At 45.0% G+C, this 15,673-nt stretch overlaps 1 protein-coding gene across 10 annotated transcripts in view; it reads left to right on the forward strand.

Moving 5' to 3' along the window:
- LOC120956975 (proton channel OtopLc) overlaps window positions 1-13,209 on the forward strand; it is a 35,216-nt gene extending 22,007 nt beyond the window's left edge. For 5 of the 10 annotated variants that reach the window (XM_040378914.2, XM_040378906.2, XM_040378898.2 and 2 more), the window contains exons 2-11: window positions 982-1,292; window positions 2,965-3,149; window positions 3,256-3,461; window positions 5,708-5,872; window positions 6,626-6,731; window positions 6,832-6,992; window positions 7,091-8,055; window positions 8,136-8,420; window positions 8,486-8,834; window positions 8,967-13,209. In XM_040378914.2, coding sequence (XP_040234848.2) covers window positions 1,084-1,292; window positions 2,965-3,149; window positions 3,256-3,461; window positions 5,708-5,872; window positions 6,626-6,731; window positions 6,832-6,992; window positions 7,091-8,055; window positions 8,136-8,420; window positions 8,486-8,834; window positions 8,967-9,107 — 2,772 coding nt within the window. In that variant the 5' untranslated portion in view covers window positions 982-1,083 and the 3' untranslated portion in view covers window positions 9,108-13,209. The remainder of the gene's footprint in view (window positions 1-981; window positions 1,293-2,964; window positions 3,150-3,255; window positions 3,462-5,707; window positions 5,873-6,625; window positions 6,732-6,831; window positions 6,993-7,090; window positions 8,056-8,135; window positions 8,421-8,485; window positions 8,835-8,966) is intronic. The other 5 variants (XM_040378864.2, XM_040378856.2, XM_040378845.2 and 2 more) reach the window with 2 other exon arrangements.
- Window positions 13,210-15,673: the final 2,464 nt, after the last annotated feature.

Raw genomic sequence — 15,673 nt, forward strand, 5'->3', positions numbered from 1 at the left:
CGAGTCCCTTTTTGATGGCCATCCCGCCAAGCCCCTCCGCGGAAGGTACGGCTGAAGATGGTTTTTGCGCGAGTTGTTGTACTTTGTTTTCGAATTCTTGGCTTGAAAAATCTGGTATTCCTATTTAAGAATAAACCGTTTCCAATACATCCTGAGTTACCTGCGTGAATTCTTCGAGGGTAGATTCTAGTTGCACATTAGCATCATACACCCCGCAATACCGATCAGTGTAATGCTGGTGTAAATTCGAACACTGCTTCGGGGTGAAAGGAAGGAAGCAATAAAGGAAGCAGAAGAGCTGCAACAAGCAAAAAAAGAGGGAATAGTTCCCAATGCCTGACAAAGCAAACCTCGAGCACTCTTGAACGCTAGCACCGAGGAGCGCCATTGCGCAGCATCCGGAGTGCGCGAAAATGTAGGACCCGCCGCGAATTGCACCGTACGCCGTCCCAGGGCGTACCAACACTTTGGCATCATTGTACTCGGCCCGTTCGCTTCCTCCCTTTTCGCACCGTGAGGGTGCCACGCTCCGCAGTGGAGATTGGCAATGAGGGAGTTTGGTGTGAATTGCAAATGAAAACTCGTAAAAAAAATGTTTCGGCATATAATGGCACAAAAATGTCTACCACAGGGCTGATGAGGCTCACCAAACCACAAAACTGTCCAGCAGGGTTTCGGCCCATGAATGTGTATCATTAGCGTTTGCCTGCAGCTGGCGATACACGCTCTTGAGAAATCTCTTGAGGCGTGGCAGTAAAAGCTGTCGGGAAAAAACTGATTACCATAAATTTTGGACGGTCTCACACCACTTATTACCTTCCTTGTGGAACAATATTTTCCACTATCGTTCGGTTAGTGAGGAGATTGGAACAAATGAGCAGGAACATTATCCAATGGGAAAGCAGTTTTGGGTAATTGTACCTTAGTAAGGCATTATTTTATACAACTGAGTGCACTTGAATCCTTCCCGGGCTTGCTTAGCGCGTTGTGTTTAGCGGAGTGAAACCAGACACAGAGTAGACTGTTCCACGTTGGGATCTGAGCGATCCAGTGTACTAGTGTTGCGGTTTAAAAAAACCGACCATGGTCGGTGGTGGTGAAATGAAGGTTGCCACGGTGGACGTGGAAAGCAACGACAACATGGCCACCCTGCCAGTGTCCCGCGGGCACGGGCTAGGTTCCGGGGCGCCGGCACCGGTCGGCGGTGGTGGATCCAGCGATACGGCGGAGAAAAATAACGCCGCCAACAAGGAGATGGAGCTGAAGAATGTGATGCCAAAGCCGCTGCAAAGGTTAGTAAACCGCCCGAAGCCCGCAAGCAACAAGGTCGTAATCGGATAAAAGAAGCTTTCTTTATTTTCTTGCTTTCGGGGAGGCAAACTATTAGGAGATACAGTATTTCTTGGAGCCATATCCGTTTATTGTATTGTTTGTATTGCAGCTTTAGTCGTAATGAGTTCCAATGTGGGACGCAACAAAAAAAAAGATTTCTTGTTGGAACACTTCCAATTCCAGCCCACCCAAAAAGGTTCCCTTGTGTGAACTCAACTTTTTCACACAGCCATTGTTAATAATGAGAGCAAACAGCGGGAAGAGTACTGAACAGCAAGTACTGTACTATATTTAAAATATGCTCAAGGCCTTTGGGAACACGAGAGAATGTATTTAGGGTAGAGATATCCCAACAGATATTTAGAGCGAGAGAGAGAGAGAGAGAGAGAACGAAGGATACGCTGTTAGTTGTGTACACTAGTGCTCCAATTCTAGTGGCCGAGCTAGTTGGAGCTGTGTCGTATCTCTATCGAGGGTTCCCAAAGCCCAACGATTGAGTGCAGATGTTGGGAGATCTGCTCACAAAGATGCTTATGTTTGTAGTTCCACAAAAAAACTGAAAACCAAAGGATTGCGGTCATGGAAGAGCGGTACATTAGACAGAAGCTGGCCTTGTCGTCCACCATCCAGTTAGTCCATCATACAGCCACTTCTGTAAATCGTCCTGAAGTCCCGTGAACGGCATAGGTGTTCCAGGATGGCCTGTGCGAGGTTGCTGTACTGATATTGCAATAGACAGAAGCTTTACGCGTGCTAGTTTTTGACGTATATCTACGACTTCTCCTCCAATTTTTCGTTGCCTACTTCTGTGCCAACACTTTAGCGCATGCCTCCGTGTTGTGCTTGAGCTTGCTTCCTGTTCCAGGCGAATCAGTGCCGAAGTAACACTGCTACTAGAAACTGCAGCTGCAGCAATTTTGTGCATACCGTACCACGCACGCACGTACATTCGCGCTTCAGTATCGTTAGCATTTGAAGCACGTTCCTTTCACGGCTGTACAAGGATGGCTCGAGTGCCATTCATCGTTTCATCGTCGAGAGGTAGCGCGGCTAATGAAAAATACATAGTACGAGGGCACACTTCTCCGGCAAAGGCGTTTCGAGCTGCCAGAGGTATCGCAAGGGAAGGTGGGATGGAGAGTAAGTAGGTGTGTGTGTGATGCGCAGAGGTTGAATGTAATAGAATGCACGGATAGAGCATGGATAGAGTGAACGTATCGACACTGTCTGGCACGTCATGTCACTTCAATCGTATCAGATTTCATGTTTTGAATCCGGGGTCGAAGACAGCGTACTTTGCGGTCGCTACACGTCTAGAGTGTGTTGCTACAACTGTCTAATCCTTGCGTTGTTCTGTCTTCCACTCCTTGGCATATAAGTCCATGGTCTTGGAATATAGACGCATGGATTCTTTATTGCGTGTTGATTTAGGATGGCCTACTGCACTGTTAGATACATGCATTGAATGCGTTTTGGTCATTCCGAAATTAGTACACGTAATGGAACATGCTGTAAAGGTATTCTACAGAGGTCTTATACATTAGGATAACGCACGCTGGCTCAAAAGTTTGGACAGTTCCCATTTTATTTACTAATTCTCTCCGCACCCTGCCAACCTATCCTCTTCCGCAGAACGTCCCTCTTCATCGTAACCAGTCTCGTCTACGCCATGCTGCTAATCGTCGTGTGCGTCGCGTACGTTATCAGCGATGTCACTACGCACCGTCTGCCAGTGATCTACTACGAGGGCTTCTTTACCTATCTGTACGGTGCGAGCATACTGTTCCTGCTGTACGTGTTCTGCTTTCTGCTGCAAGGTAAGTTGCGCGTGGCTTTGTGGTCAGCCAAAACCTCCCCGAAGCATTGGCGCTCAACCCACCTGACGACCTCTCCTCCCGCTTATCAAAACCCAAAACAAAACAGAAAGTTCCTGCTGCAACGGCAAACCGAAACCACCGAAGGAGAAGAAACCGAAGAAGGAAAAGAAATCGAAAAAGAACGCCGACGTGGAAGCGGGCAAGGAGGGCAAGGACGGGAAGGAAGCGGGCGCCGCTAAGGACGGTGCGGGAAAATCGACCAAGGAGGAGCCGAAAGGCAAAGGCTCGTCCACCAAAGCTAGTTCCTATCAGGTGAATATTAGACAGACCCCCGCCCTCATTTCCCCTTTCCTCCTGGCGCTGGACGTTCACTACCGACTGCGTCATCCATTGTGTTGCTGTTGTTATTGTTGTTGTTGTCCTATTCTTTATTTTGCGCATAAAACATAAAACCATTTTTACCCCGCCAAGTAATAGGATGTAGCGTGAAACGAAGTACACAAATCGGAGCGTGTGTATGTGTGTGTGTTTACACCGTTCCATTTTCTAGCTGCTTTGTGGTATCCCGTGTCTAGGCAACACTTTAACTCTTTTTTGCTGGCTTTTTTACATTAGGAGATCTAGTATGTTTTGTTTTATTTGCAAAGCAGCGTTAGCCCCACTCATCCTCACTTTTTTGTTAGCTTCCGATTACCCATGCGTTGTAGAGTTAGAAAAGCCTTGCTAAAGAGAGATAGGAATTTAAAAAAATCCTAATAAGCCAGTGGCGGATCTAACAGTAGGCGGACTAGGCGGTCGCCTGGCGCCCCGCCGATTTAGAGGCTCCGTAGCTCGCTAGTCTATAGTATGCGGTATGGACAGAGGATGGAGGATAGATGTCGTATGGACAGAGGCCCTGAAAGGATAGACGCTGAGGCCCCGATACTGGCCGATTTTGGCAAAATATTCGGTTTCGTGAAGTTGCCTCATCGGCGTTGAGCGAGTAGTAGCATAATATATGGCTGTTATTTTGTCTAGTAATCCGTTTCTAGCGTATCTCAATCGTTTCTCTAGCTGCAGGATTGTCCATATCTTCCAATTACCCTTGTTTAAGGTAATGTGATGACATCTATGAACCATCGATTGAAATCAGAATTTAAAATATCAAAAATCTCAGTATCCATCTTTCCCTACGACACAGTATTCGTGATTCCCACTTTGGGGGCAGGATGCTAAAAGACCAGATTTTAACTTAACAATCTCGCCAACTCATTTATTTAATAAAACAGCAGAAATTGTTAACAATGCAAGTTAAAGAGCTTAAGATCCGTAGTAGCCAAAGTAGATCCAAAACGGTGCACACGATAAAAATCTTGCGCTGTTCATGAATTTTGCAACCAATTTTGCAAATATCATGCCAAAAAAAATCTCAAATATGTTGTCATACTTCCAGTTTGGACGCAACAAAGTTGTGTTGTTGTTGCATTGTTACTTTTATTCCCGCAGTGTTCGTCTTTACCAACCATCCCCTACCAGCTAAATAGATACAAATCGGCTATGTTCCATTATTTTCATATTATCGGGTTTGATGTAGTAGTCTCCTAATGCACCAACGGTAACAGCTCATTCTTTCACATACACTTTCATTGATCACTGTGTGATCACTCTCTCGCATGTACCTAAAAGATTATCTTGATGGTTCTTGTTATTTCTTGCTCAATTCAATAGGCATGTTTCAATTCTTTTTCACTACATTTAGAATTTTGTTTGTTTTTATTATTTATTGTAAAGCTTTCTTTCTTATCGAGGAGACTTTAAACTATGGTATCTACAGTATAGATCAATTCAAATAAGACACGAAGTAGAAATGATATGAACACACATCGGGTGTTTATTATATGGATCATACTGTGCTACGGAAATACGTTTCACAGCAAAGAGCAGTTGTTGTTGAAACTACGTGATGCACATTTTGCTGAACAATATTCCATGTCCACGAGGAATTGGTGCACCATTTGGAGGTTACGAAAACCCGATAACTTGGAAGAATTTCGTGTTAATCATTGGTGTCTCTTGACAAAATGTTGAATGTTTAATTTTTATTGTATTGTCAAGGGACTGCATAGCCCACAAAATGGATGGACAGAGTGGTTTGCTCAGAGCAGAGGTGATAATTGAACTTCGGATCGGATAACTTGTACAGTTGTACATACACATGCTACCTGGTTCATCATGATGAATGGAGATATTGGTACAAAAGTATAATTTTAAGAACAGAGACCCAGTTTTAAGAACAGAGACAGAGTCAGAGCAGAAAACAGAGTCAAAGGTGTAACAGCTTCTACAAAGCTCGGACGTGGTTTGATTCACAGGTGGCAAGCAATCGAATAGTTTTCCCTATTGTATCCCAAAACTGAATCGGATTAGTAACTTTGATAAATGTGTTCTGACGTCTCTCGGGAAGAAAACGAACTACCGGTCGTACTTCGTAATCTCCTCCATTTCCTTCCCTATTGCAAATCAAAGCCAAAAAAATAAGAAAGAAAAGATAAAGTAATACCATCCCGAGTTTTGTTCAGTACTCGAAAAAACAGGAAGTTTACCCGAAAAAAAAGCGTGACCAGCTGCGCGCGTCTCAGCATCGCCGCGAGTCTGGCGAGGTGGCAGTTGCAGAACCGGCAACGGAACGAATCGCTGCATCGCCCGCAATGCCCACCACCACACCACCGGCCACACAGTTGCAGGTATAGACGGGCCCTCAACACCCTTTCACCCCCTTTCAATCCCGACCCCGTTGCTCTCTCTCTCTTCCGCTCGTCGTGTTGTCGCGTGTGTTTCTTTTTTTTGTGCCTCCCATGTACTGTGTTTGCTGCGACACGATGTGTTCGATGTGCCAACGGCAATCCAAATCTTTCCTAACACTTTCCAAACATCTCCAACTAACTCCCTAACTAAAGTGAGAGCGTGTGTGTGTGTGTATCTTCTTATTCCTCATCGTCGCGTGTTTCATGCGTGCAGAATGTGTGCGTTACTACTAACCAATCGGTACTATAACAACATATCAAGGATTTACTATTTTTGTTGTTCTTGTTTCTTGTTTCTCAACCATCCACCCCTAACAACTCCATTCCCATCTCTGCATCTCCCGCTCGTCCACCAGGTGTTGGTGTGAGAAGAGTCTGCGTATGTGTGTGGGTGTGTGTGTATTGCAGTCCAAAATGCGCTGGCGCAGTGTGTTTCTGGGAAGGAGTGAACCGGGAAAATGTTCAAACAGTTGGAAGAAGCGTTACCTAAAATTGCACGTCTTGTGTTCGCTTTGTATGATCTGGTTGCACCTTATGCTTTATAGTTTGTGTATGCGATCGTGCTAGATGTAGATGCCCCGAGCTGTAGATGCCCGTAGTGAATGCTTTTCTGTTGCTTGGTTCTGCGCCTGGTAATGTCCATCTCATCCTGCCAACTTATACAAGCCGCCTACCTTTCGTTCTATCGAGCAGGAAGCCGCACAACCCAACCCGGAAGCTGCCATGTCTCCACGATTTAAGCGCAAAACTACTCAAGATCCAGCTCATGGCAGTTTCTTCCTGCGCGTGGGAGCAATCGGTATGCATCGGACAACACTACCTTACACTGCTCACTGCTCCACATCATTACTTTGCAACTTTGCAATCCTGACATTCTTGCAACATCCTTCCTTTCACAGCATTTGGGCTTGGTACCATGATTTACACTGGGCTGGAGTTTGGATCGTTCTTCGAGATACCGTTCACCTCTCCGTGCCACCAGATACTGCGCGGCGTCAATCCTCTGCTGCAGATGATCTTCACCTTCATGCAGATGTACTTTATCTTCATGAACGCACGGGTAAGCATGGTGTCACAAGGCCGTGGCACCGCCACCAGTTCAGCGGCACCTAACATAAGTTCTTGTTCTGTTTTTTTTTTGGCTTTCGCCGACAATAGCTCAACATACATCGCTTCAAGGTGCTGGCCCGGTTCGGGCTGATGCATATCGTGGCCACCAACATCTGCGTCTGGATTCGCACGCTGGTGCTGGAATCGCTCAAGGAGATCACGGCCTACCATCAGCGCCGCGGCCCGGAGCCGGAAGACTCGGTCATACTGGAGAACATCCGGCAGCACACGCTGCGCAACGCGGGCATGGTGATGGGGATGGAGCTTGCCCCGGGCGGTACCGACACCGAGTGGGAACCGATCAGCGTCAACCTGAACGCGCAGGAGGACCTGCTCTCGCAGGACGCCTCGAGCGTCCTGTCCAAGATTGTGCAGGGCACGGCACACACGATTACCGAGGCGGCCACCACGCTGGTCAGTGCCGCCACGCTCACGTCCACGGCTGCCCCGACCACCACGTCCTCCTCGACGAGCACCTCGACCTCGACCACAACGACCACTACGACAACGACCGCGAGCCCGACGACGACACCGTCCTGGATAGAGCCGAGCACTGGTGCGAGCAGCACCACCACTGCCCGCGGACTGCTGGACCGAATCCGCGACATTGTCGCAACGGAGACGACTACCACGTACGAAACGCCCGCGAACCATTTTGGCAGCGCGCAGCACACCCTCTCGACCAGTGCCGGTGGGGTAAACGCAACGGCTGCCACCCCCTCGACCGGATCCTCGTTCCTGGACTCGTTCATGGACCACGTCAACTATCTGCAGCGCAACAGCAGCCTCGACCAGACGTACGAAAGCCTGGACGCGCTGTTCCCGTCCGCCTTCATCGCGACCTCCACCGCTGTCTCGACCAACGCGACCGCAATTAGCTGCGGCCGGGTGAACATCATGGGCACGATCGTCCAGGACTCGGCCCCGTACCTCTACCCGTTCATCATCGAGTACTCGCTGATCGGTGCCGCCGTCATCTACGTCATGTGGAAACATATTGGACGCTACCCGAAGTAAGTAGCCGAAGGCCGTTGCGTGGCGTGTCGGTAGCTGTTGGATTGCTAAACTTTCATTTACATTTCGCTTTGCCCAGGTTCACCAATGAGGAAGATCTGGAGCACCGTCTGGAGGTGATGCTGTCGCGCCGCGCTGTCGTCATGGCCCAGCAGGCACGCACTGGCCGCGTCGACTGTGTGGGCGCCTCCAAGGGACTCTTCTTCGGGCTGCTACTGCTCGTCGGCTCGCTCATCTGTCTGATCCTGTTCTTCGTGCTGGTGAGACATCCGCAGCTGTCGCTGCTCGCGATCTACCTGGCGGACGTGTCCCACTGCGCACTCATGGCACTGGCCATCTTCGCCATCATAATTGGCTTCATTCGGTAATTGCTTCCTGCACGGTCCTGTCCACTTCCACGCAATCACATCCCTCATGCTCTTTTCACAGCGTGCAAAACCTCAAGTTCCGCTGCGAGGAGCAGAGCAACCTGAACGACATACTGCTCCGCATCTCCGCGTTCGGGCTGTTCGTGTACTCCACCTTCAGCGTGATTGCCGGCTCGCTGAACGCGTTCGAGAGCGAGCCGAACCTGCTGGTCATGGTGACCGGGATCGTCGCGGTCGTGCAGGTCGTCATACAGCTGCTGTTCATCGCGGACGTGTCGCGCCGCCGCGTGCACCTGCCCGAGCACGATCGCATCAAGCCCGGCCGCCAGATTGTAACGTTCCTGCTGATCTGCAACATCTCCATGTTCGCCATCTACACGTTCGAGGCGCAGAAGGTATTCGCCAACCCGGTAAGTGTGGGCTGGTGTGAGCGTAGTTGAGGCCTTGATTTTGGCTCTTTTCGGATGTTGTTGTTGTTGTTGTTGTTGTTGGTTTGGGAGCGCTTAATATCACCTTCATCTTTCACCCTTTCTCGATCCCAGGTGCAATTGGACTTTTACGGCTTCATTGCTTGGTCGCTGATCCAGCGCGTAACCCTGCCGCTGTGCATCTTCCACCGCTTCCACAGTGCCGTCACGCTAGCGGAGGTCTGGAAGACAACCTACAAGGCACGCCTGGAGTAAGCGCGGTTGGCCCATTTTCAACCTGCTCAGCATATGCACAGTTGCTGAGATTTTTGAGATGTTGAGAAATGCGAAGCTAAGTGGTTCCATGAAATATTTAAACAACGCAGAGAGAGAGAGATAGAGAGAAAGGCAGAGAGTAAGGAAGAGAGAAATAGAGAGATAGAGAGAGATGAGAAATAACAGCTCAGTATATTAATTCATGGTTGAATGTTCTTTATCAAGTACAAGCAGCAAATCACAAGCAAAGCGATTTTTCATCCCTCAAAACTAATGCATACCCCAAAACTCCAGATGACCACGATTAAGCGATAAAATGGCGATTATTTGAACATTTGGCGAAGAATGTGACAGCTCTACTGAACACTGTGGAAAACCTTATACATGGAAGTTCTGAGGCCGGTGGAAGCAGGTGGCAACACGAAAACAAGAAACAACATCGCGGTGATTTGTTTGAGAAGTGTATTTACTTCCCTCCTCATTCCCAAGATTTTTTACAAGAATTTTACTTCCCCTTTTTCGAAAACTACGTAAAGTAAAAGTAAGAGTCCTCTGCGAACCAGAGGAAGCAAATCAATCGAACTAAATGGCGGCAGAGCACGTTTTTAAGAAAAAAAAGAGACAGAGTGCGCGCGTAAAGCGTAGAGCGGACACAAATTTAACTGAAACTTTATACACGAAACGAACATGAATTATACACATTTTACCGATTCCGCATAACTATTTCCCCTAAAACCCGGCGCAACCCCTCAATCCCCAATAACACGATACCACGTGCCGGACTGGTTTGCTGTGTTTTTAGATTATTGCCCCCCTCGCCCAACGGTGCTGCCTGCTCCGTTTGCTCCGCTAGTGCACACTACCGTCTGTCCGGAGCGCTGAGTCGAAGGCCCGGACCCTACACGGCATAGATTTACTTACAGGCTAAGAGAAAACGCGAAGCAAGACGAGCTCGGATGCCGGACCGTTTTTCCTTCCCAGCCCGTGCCGAGTTCTGGCATCTGCACTGTATAAAAGGGGGCAGTTACAGTTTTTGGACTTTTTTGTTTTACTTAACTTAAGAATTTGTGCATGAATAGTTCGTATACACGATAGCGTACCGCCAGACTACTTACACGGATATACAATACGACTTTACGCGGGATGAAGGTGGACACACGGTGGGAGAGAAACCAAAGCAGGAGTGTATTGAAAGCTCAATCCAAATTTCGGAAAACGGTCTTGTTACGATTAATCGAGATGAGATATTTTATTTATGTTGATTTTGTTTTCTAGTTTTTAACAGTAAGTTTAAAGCAAAGTGCGCACAGCTGGAGTCGAACAGTGCGAGTTAGCATTTATTTCTCAATTTTCGAAACCGAAAAACCGAACAAAGTGAGTGAAAAAATGCTAGCCCGTTTAGGACCGGCTGCATTTGGAGCGTTTTGCCAACGTTGGGAAGCTGCCAGAACAAAAAAAAAAAAAAAACAAAAAACCTTCCAAAAGGAGTTCCCAATACGACCAAAACTTCAAACGCTCCTATCTGTGGGGGATGGTTTTTATTTATTTATTTCCGATACATGTTTTGTTTTTATTGCTTTCATTGTTTTCTCTCCACAAATGGTCTGCATACTTTTACGAGGCAATTTTCAATGAAATCGACGAACGCGAAGCCGTAATGAAAATTATAAAACACATACATACATACATGACACAAGACATATATATTATATACATATTATATAAATATATATACAGTTATGAAACTTGAAAATTTTATTTACACCAAACGTGTTTGAAACAAACGCAAGGCTGGCCGTGGGGTCGCCTAGTAAAAAAAAGCGTGTTTTCTGTTCAGAGAAATCGAACAAATCCGAGAGCAAATAGACGACTAAAAGCCTCCCACTAACTTCAAATGCCATACTGTTCCCGTCACACGTATCGGTTTGATGCCGTTTTGCCCGATCTTGCTGAACATCTAAACTCCACGTGCATCCAAACTTTCTTGAGTCACTGTCATTGTTGGATGAGAAGTTGAGCGAAAGCAATATCCACGGTTGAAGTTTTGGGGAGCCAATTTTGGTTTTCGGATGATTTGCTCAAATAAGAGTAGCAAACGATGCATGTGCGATCGCGTTGAGTGTCTAAAGATGTGAAGTTTACATTGAGAAGCGTGACTATAATATAGTTTTGTTTTTTTGGCAATACCCACGTACAAGAATTTAAACATTGAATTGTCCAATGTTCAGTGCGGGAAAAGAGCTAGAGTTAAGGAGGCGATAAATGCAAGAATAAGGTTTAATGTTGCTATGTCACAGGGTGTCTGAATGTCTACAAACCATAAACTGAACGTTGGGAGTCGGCCGACTGGATTCCTCAAGGAAGATACGCCGTCTCCTACAAAGACCGGACGCGATTCGATTCCCATCCTAGTAAGAGCTGGCTATACCCTACCCCAAGCCTGTGTTGGGTACGTCTCTGGAATGATCGTGTCGCTCGTGCCACGCCGCGCAGAGGGCAACATAACTTTGATCATTACTGTTCAAAGTTGTATCGCGTTTGAGAAGCGTCAATGAAATCTAGCATGAATGTAATTTTGTGTTTCGTTTTTCGAACTTGACGGCGCCAGATGGGCCGCCAGCGCATAAGCTAACAATACATGAATGCCCACCATGTTTTTACAAACGTATTTGAAGTGTATTTGAACTATTTAAAACAATATTGAAGCCACCGGAGGCTTCAGATTGCTAGTTAGTATCGTGTTATGTATCAGTAAAAGAGAAGCAAACCAACAAAACAAAAACAACAACAAGATAATTAAAGTAAAAGCAAAGTGAGTCTCGTTTTGCTCCTTTTTTTCTGCTCGAGGTGAGTTTATACGAAACGAGACAACTTAAATAAAACATGAGTAAATAAGAGCAGACTAAGAGGAAAGGAAACTCCTGCAGTACTTTGTCCGTAGCATCCCAACTACTTGCGATTTTGGAGAGTGAAACGTTAGAGCCCGACCGATACAAAAATGACAAAAAACAAAGCAAAAATGATGAGATGAAAATCGATGTTCAAAACCACAGCTAACCGTAATCGAGCATTTGGGAAAGAAGAAACTCAACAAATACAGCAACAGTAACAAACAAAAAACAATTCAAATACACTGTTTTTCGGAGGGACAATGTATGCAATGAAAACGAAGTAGCCAGATACACACACACACACACACACACACAATAAAACATCGAAGAATTTAGAGATGAGAGAGTATATGGGAGTCGAGATTACAGAAAAATAAAAGGTAAAGAAAAACTACACACAGACACACACACACTCTCTAATACAAACCAAAGTTTTGGACCATTTGGAGCAAACAGTTACGATTGTCGCTGGTAGTAGTAGTAGTTGTTTAAACAGTAGTATCTGGGTAACTACTAGGAATATTTCCCATTTTTTCGATCCTTTCTGACGACTAATCTTTTGATTTCGGTGAGTAGTTTGTTTAACGATTTACAACAGTTGTAAGCGATTTATAACCGTCAAGGTGCGCCTGTGCGTCGTGGTGCAGCGACGGCTGGTTAATCAATCAAGCAAACTCACGCACACATTGCACACAAGGCGAGCATGAAGAGAATTATTACATTAGGTTGTGCATAGATAGCTCTCGCTGAGATTAATGTAGCTCTTAGTATTCATTGTACTTTTTTATGACATCATACTAACATGCATTTTTTTTTTTGGGAAATATGCATTTGAAATGTCACTAGTTTCCTGTCTCGCGGTTGGTTGTACTTTCGAATGCTTTTGATACTAATAATATGAAGGCACAGTATCGTTTTTCTTTTATTGTACAAGATAGCAATACAATCCATATAATAGTCGATTTGTAATGTAAAAGCCGTGTGTCGATGGAGTGAAATAGGACACTAGATTTAGCACTATTTGTTGGGGGTAAATTATTACGTTGTTTTACAAATTTGTCCGTTGCTGCAATACTCGTTTTGGGTTTTGCAATACTGCTGGAGCTGGAGGACAGAGAAAATTCGTCTTCGAAATTATGACTTTCTTTTGAAACGTAAATTAAAACATAAAATAAACTTTAAAAAAGACCTTACAACCCACCCCCCCTCCCTTTAAGAATAGTAAGAAAAAATAATAAGATCAAGATGTTCAAACAACAATCTACAGTCTATACAGAATAGAGCTCTGAAAGAATTCAAACGAGACACATCATACGTATTGACTCCAGGCCGCACAGTAGAATGTCTCAAGCCAGTCGTACAGTATATACACACATACACACAAACACACTAGAGAACTGCACTATTGGAGTGATGCACCACATGCACACGGAGCTGTGCCGAAATGGGGGAACACACAAGAAAACATAACACTGCCTGCAGAGAGCGACCGTTTCCTTCGCGCCCACAAACACACAAATAAAACAAAACGTAAACGTAAAACAATGTCTCCCGCCCCCCTCTTTTTTTATTTGTACAACTAATAGACAGACAAACACACGCAAAAAAAAATGAAATGTATAACCAATGTTAAATGGCGAAGGCGATCGGTATGAGAGAGAGAGAGAGAGAGAGAGAGAGAGAGCGTGCAAACCATAAGAATAAACGTTGAAACATTGAAGCCAAACCTTCATTCTTACTTGATAAATAAATCATAAAGCCATAACCGATACTCATACAGTAATGTAAACGCACAAACACACATGCGTTCATACATGTGCATGCATGTCCACTCAATTACATATCACCCCGATTACATTGGCGATAACGTGATCTCTAGAGCAGACGAGCAGGTGCCATTTGCCTGCAGAGACACGGTAACCAAGGTGAGTAAAGTGAGTGCTGAAATAATGGAAAACGGAAACATCTCAAACAAATCACTGTAATGCAAAAAATAAAGAATAGAGCGGTACAAAAACAAAGAAGAAATGAAAATAAACAAGCGAAACGTAGCCATGCGAGGGTAAAGCAATGAGTAGGAGACGAACGAGTCACCCACAATTACTAGGAGCGAGTACAGTCACTCAGTACACTCACCGTGCTGGTGGAATATGTTTTACCACGCATCCGCGCTTAGCGTGTCTGGACAGTTATTGAAGCGTTTGTGAAGCAACGCTTAACGCTCACGATCGTTGCAAAACTCAACACAAAACAAACGTCCTGTGGAGAGGAACATCCAGACAACACAGTGACAGTTTATCGGAACAAGAAATACTACAGAAGAGAGAAGAAAAACAACAAAATAAAGTAAAAGCAAACACGAGTAAATGAAAATAAAATAAACATAGTATGACACGCGTGAGACAGTGCATAGAAGAAATTAAGCAAAAAAAAAGCCATTCCCATTGTAATCATTATTCTTACGCATTCAAATCTGCATGTAGCATCTAGTTTGACGCAGCAGGCGGTAAAATGAAGAAAGTAATACATTTATTAAATAAAAGTAAAGAAAAACAAAACAACACACTCAAATAATGCTATAAAAAAGGAACCGAGAACGTCAAGCGGAGAGGCACGAGGAAGGAAAACAACATTTTAGCAAACGTACAGCAAAACGTAAAAAGTAAATAACGAAGGCGAAACAATTTTCTTAAAAAATTGAAACAGCTGGTAGAGCGCAAACGAAAGAGAAAAGAATCCCCTCATCGCGTGCCGCATACAGACACACATTCACCCGTACATGTACAATGTGTTTCATTATGGATAGTAAAAGGAAAAACAAAAGGTGTGTATAACAAAAAAATAAGAAGTTTATATTTTACCGTAGAATAAGTTACGCTGAATTTTGTGTTAAGCACAAAGCACAAAAAACAAACCGACAACACACTGGTGTATGCGTACCATCTCCTAGCATAGACCGGACATTGGAACACATTGCATAAAACGTACATATACAAGCACACAGCATACAACAACACGCAATGAAAGACAGCCAGTGCTGTAAAAAGTGGCACACAAAACACCTAAAGATGCTGCGACAGAGATGCTAACGAAAACGAAAACAGATTTAAAAAGAAAGCAGTTACAAATTACAAACAACAGATTAGATGAAAGGTTCGTATATTTTTATAAGAAGCGAGTCAAATTTTGTTAAACATTGCCCTCAATTATTGATCAAACCCCTTTTCCCTGGAATGAGCAGAGATGCAAAGCGAAGAAGAGAATGGCGGTAACGGAAGGCGCAAATCGAACAAGAAACTGTTGTTAAATCACAAGCGAGCAGGAAGAAGCTACGGATTGATACGCTTGCATACTAACCCTGTATAGGGAAAGGGGGCGGGGGGGGGGTAAGGATCTTTGTTGTGATTATGTATACATTGTACCTTCCTTACCTGTACGGAGAAGAAAACAAAAGTAATCAAAACGATTGGGAAAACAGAGCAAAATAGCAAAGGTGAAGCTAGCAGCGGGGAGTGCAAAAGTAAGGGCAAGCTGGAATGAACTAGACTAGGGAGCCGGATGTTGAACTGGTGAACTTTTCAAGCAAATGGCGCTAAGTGTGGCTCTTTATAGACCATATATATTCTTGTTAGTTTTATTATTCTTCAAATTCGGGAGGGAGCATACGGTCAGAAA

Source organism: Anopheles coluzzii, chromosome X, assembly GCF_943734685.1.
Source record: "Anopheles coluzzii chromosome X, AcolN3, whole genome shotgun sequence".
Classification (NCBI taxonomy): Eukaryota; Metazoa; Arthropoda; class Insecta; order Diptera; family Culicidae; genus Anopheles; species Anopheles coluzzii.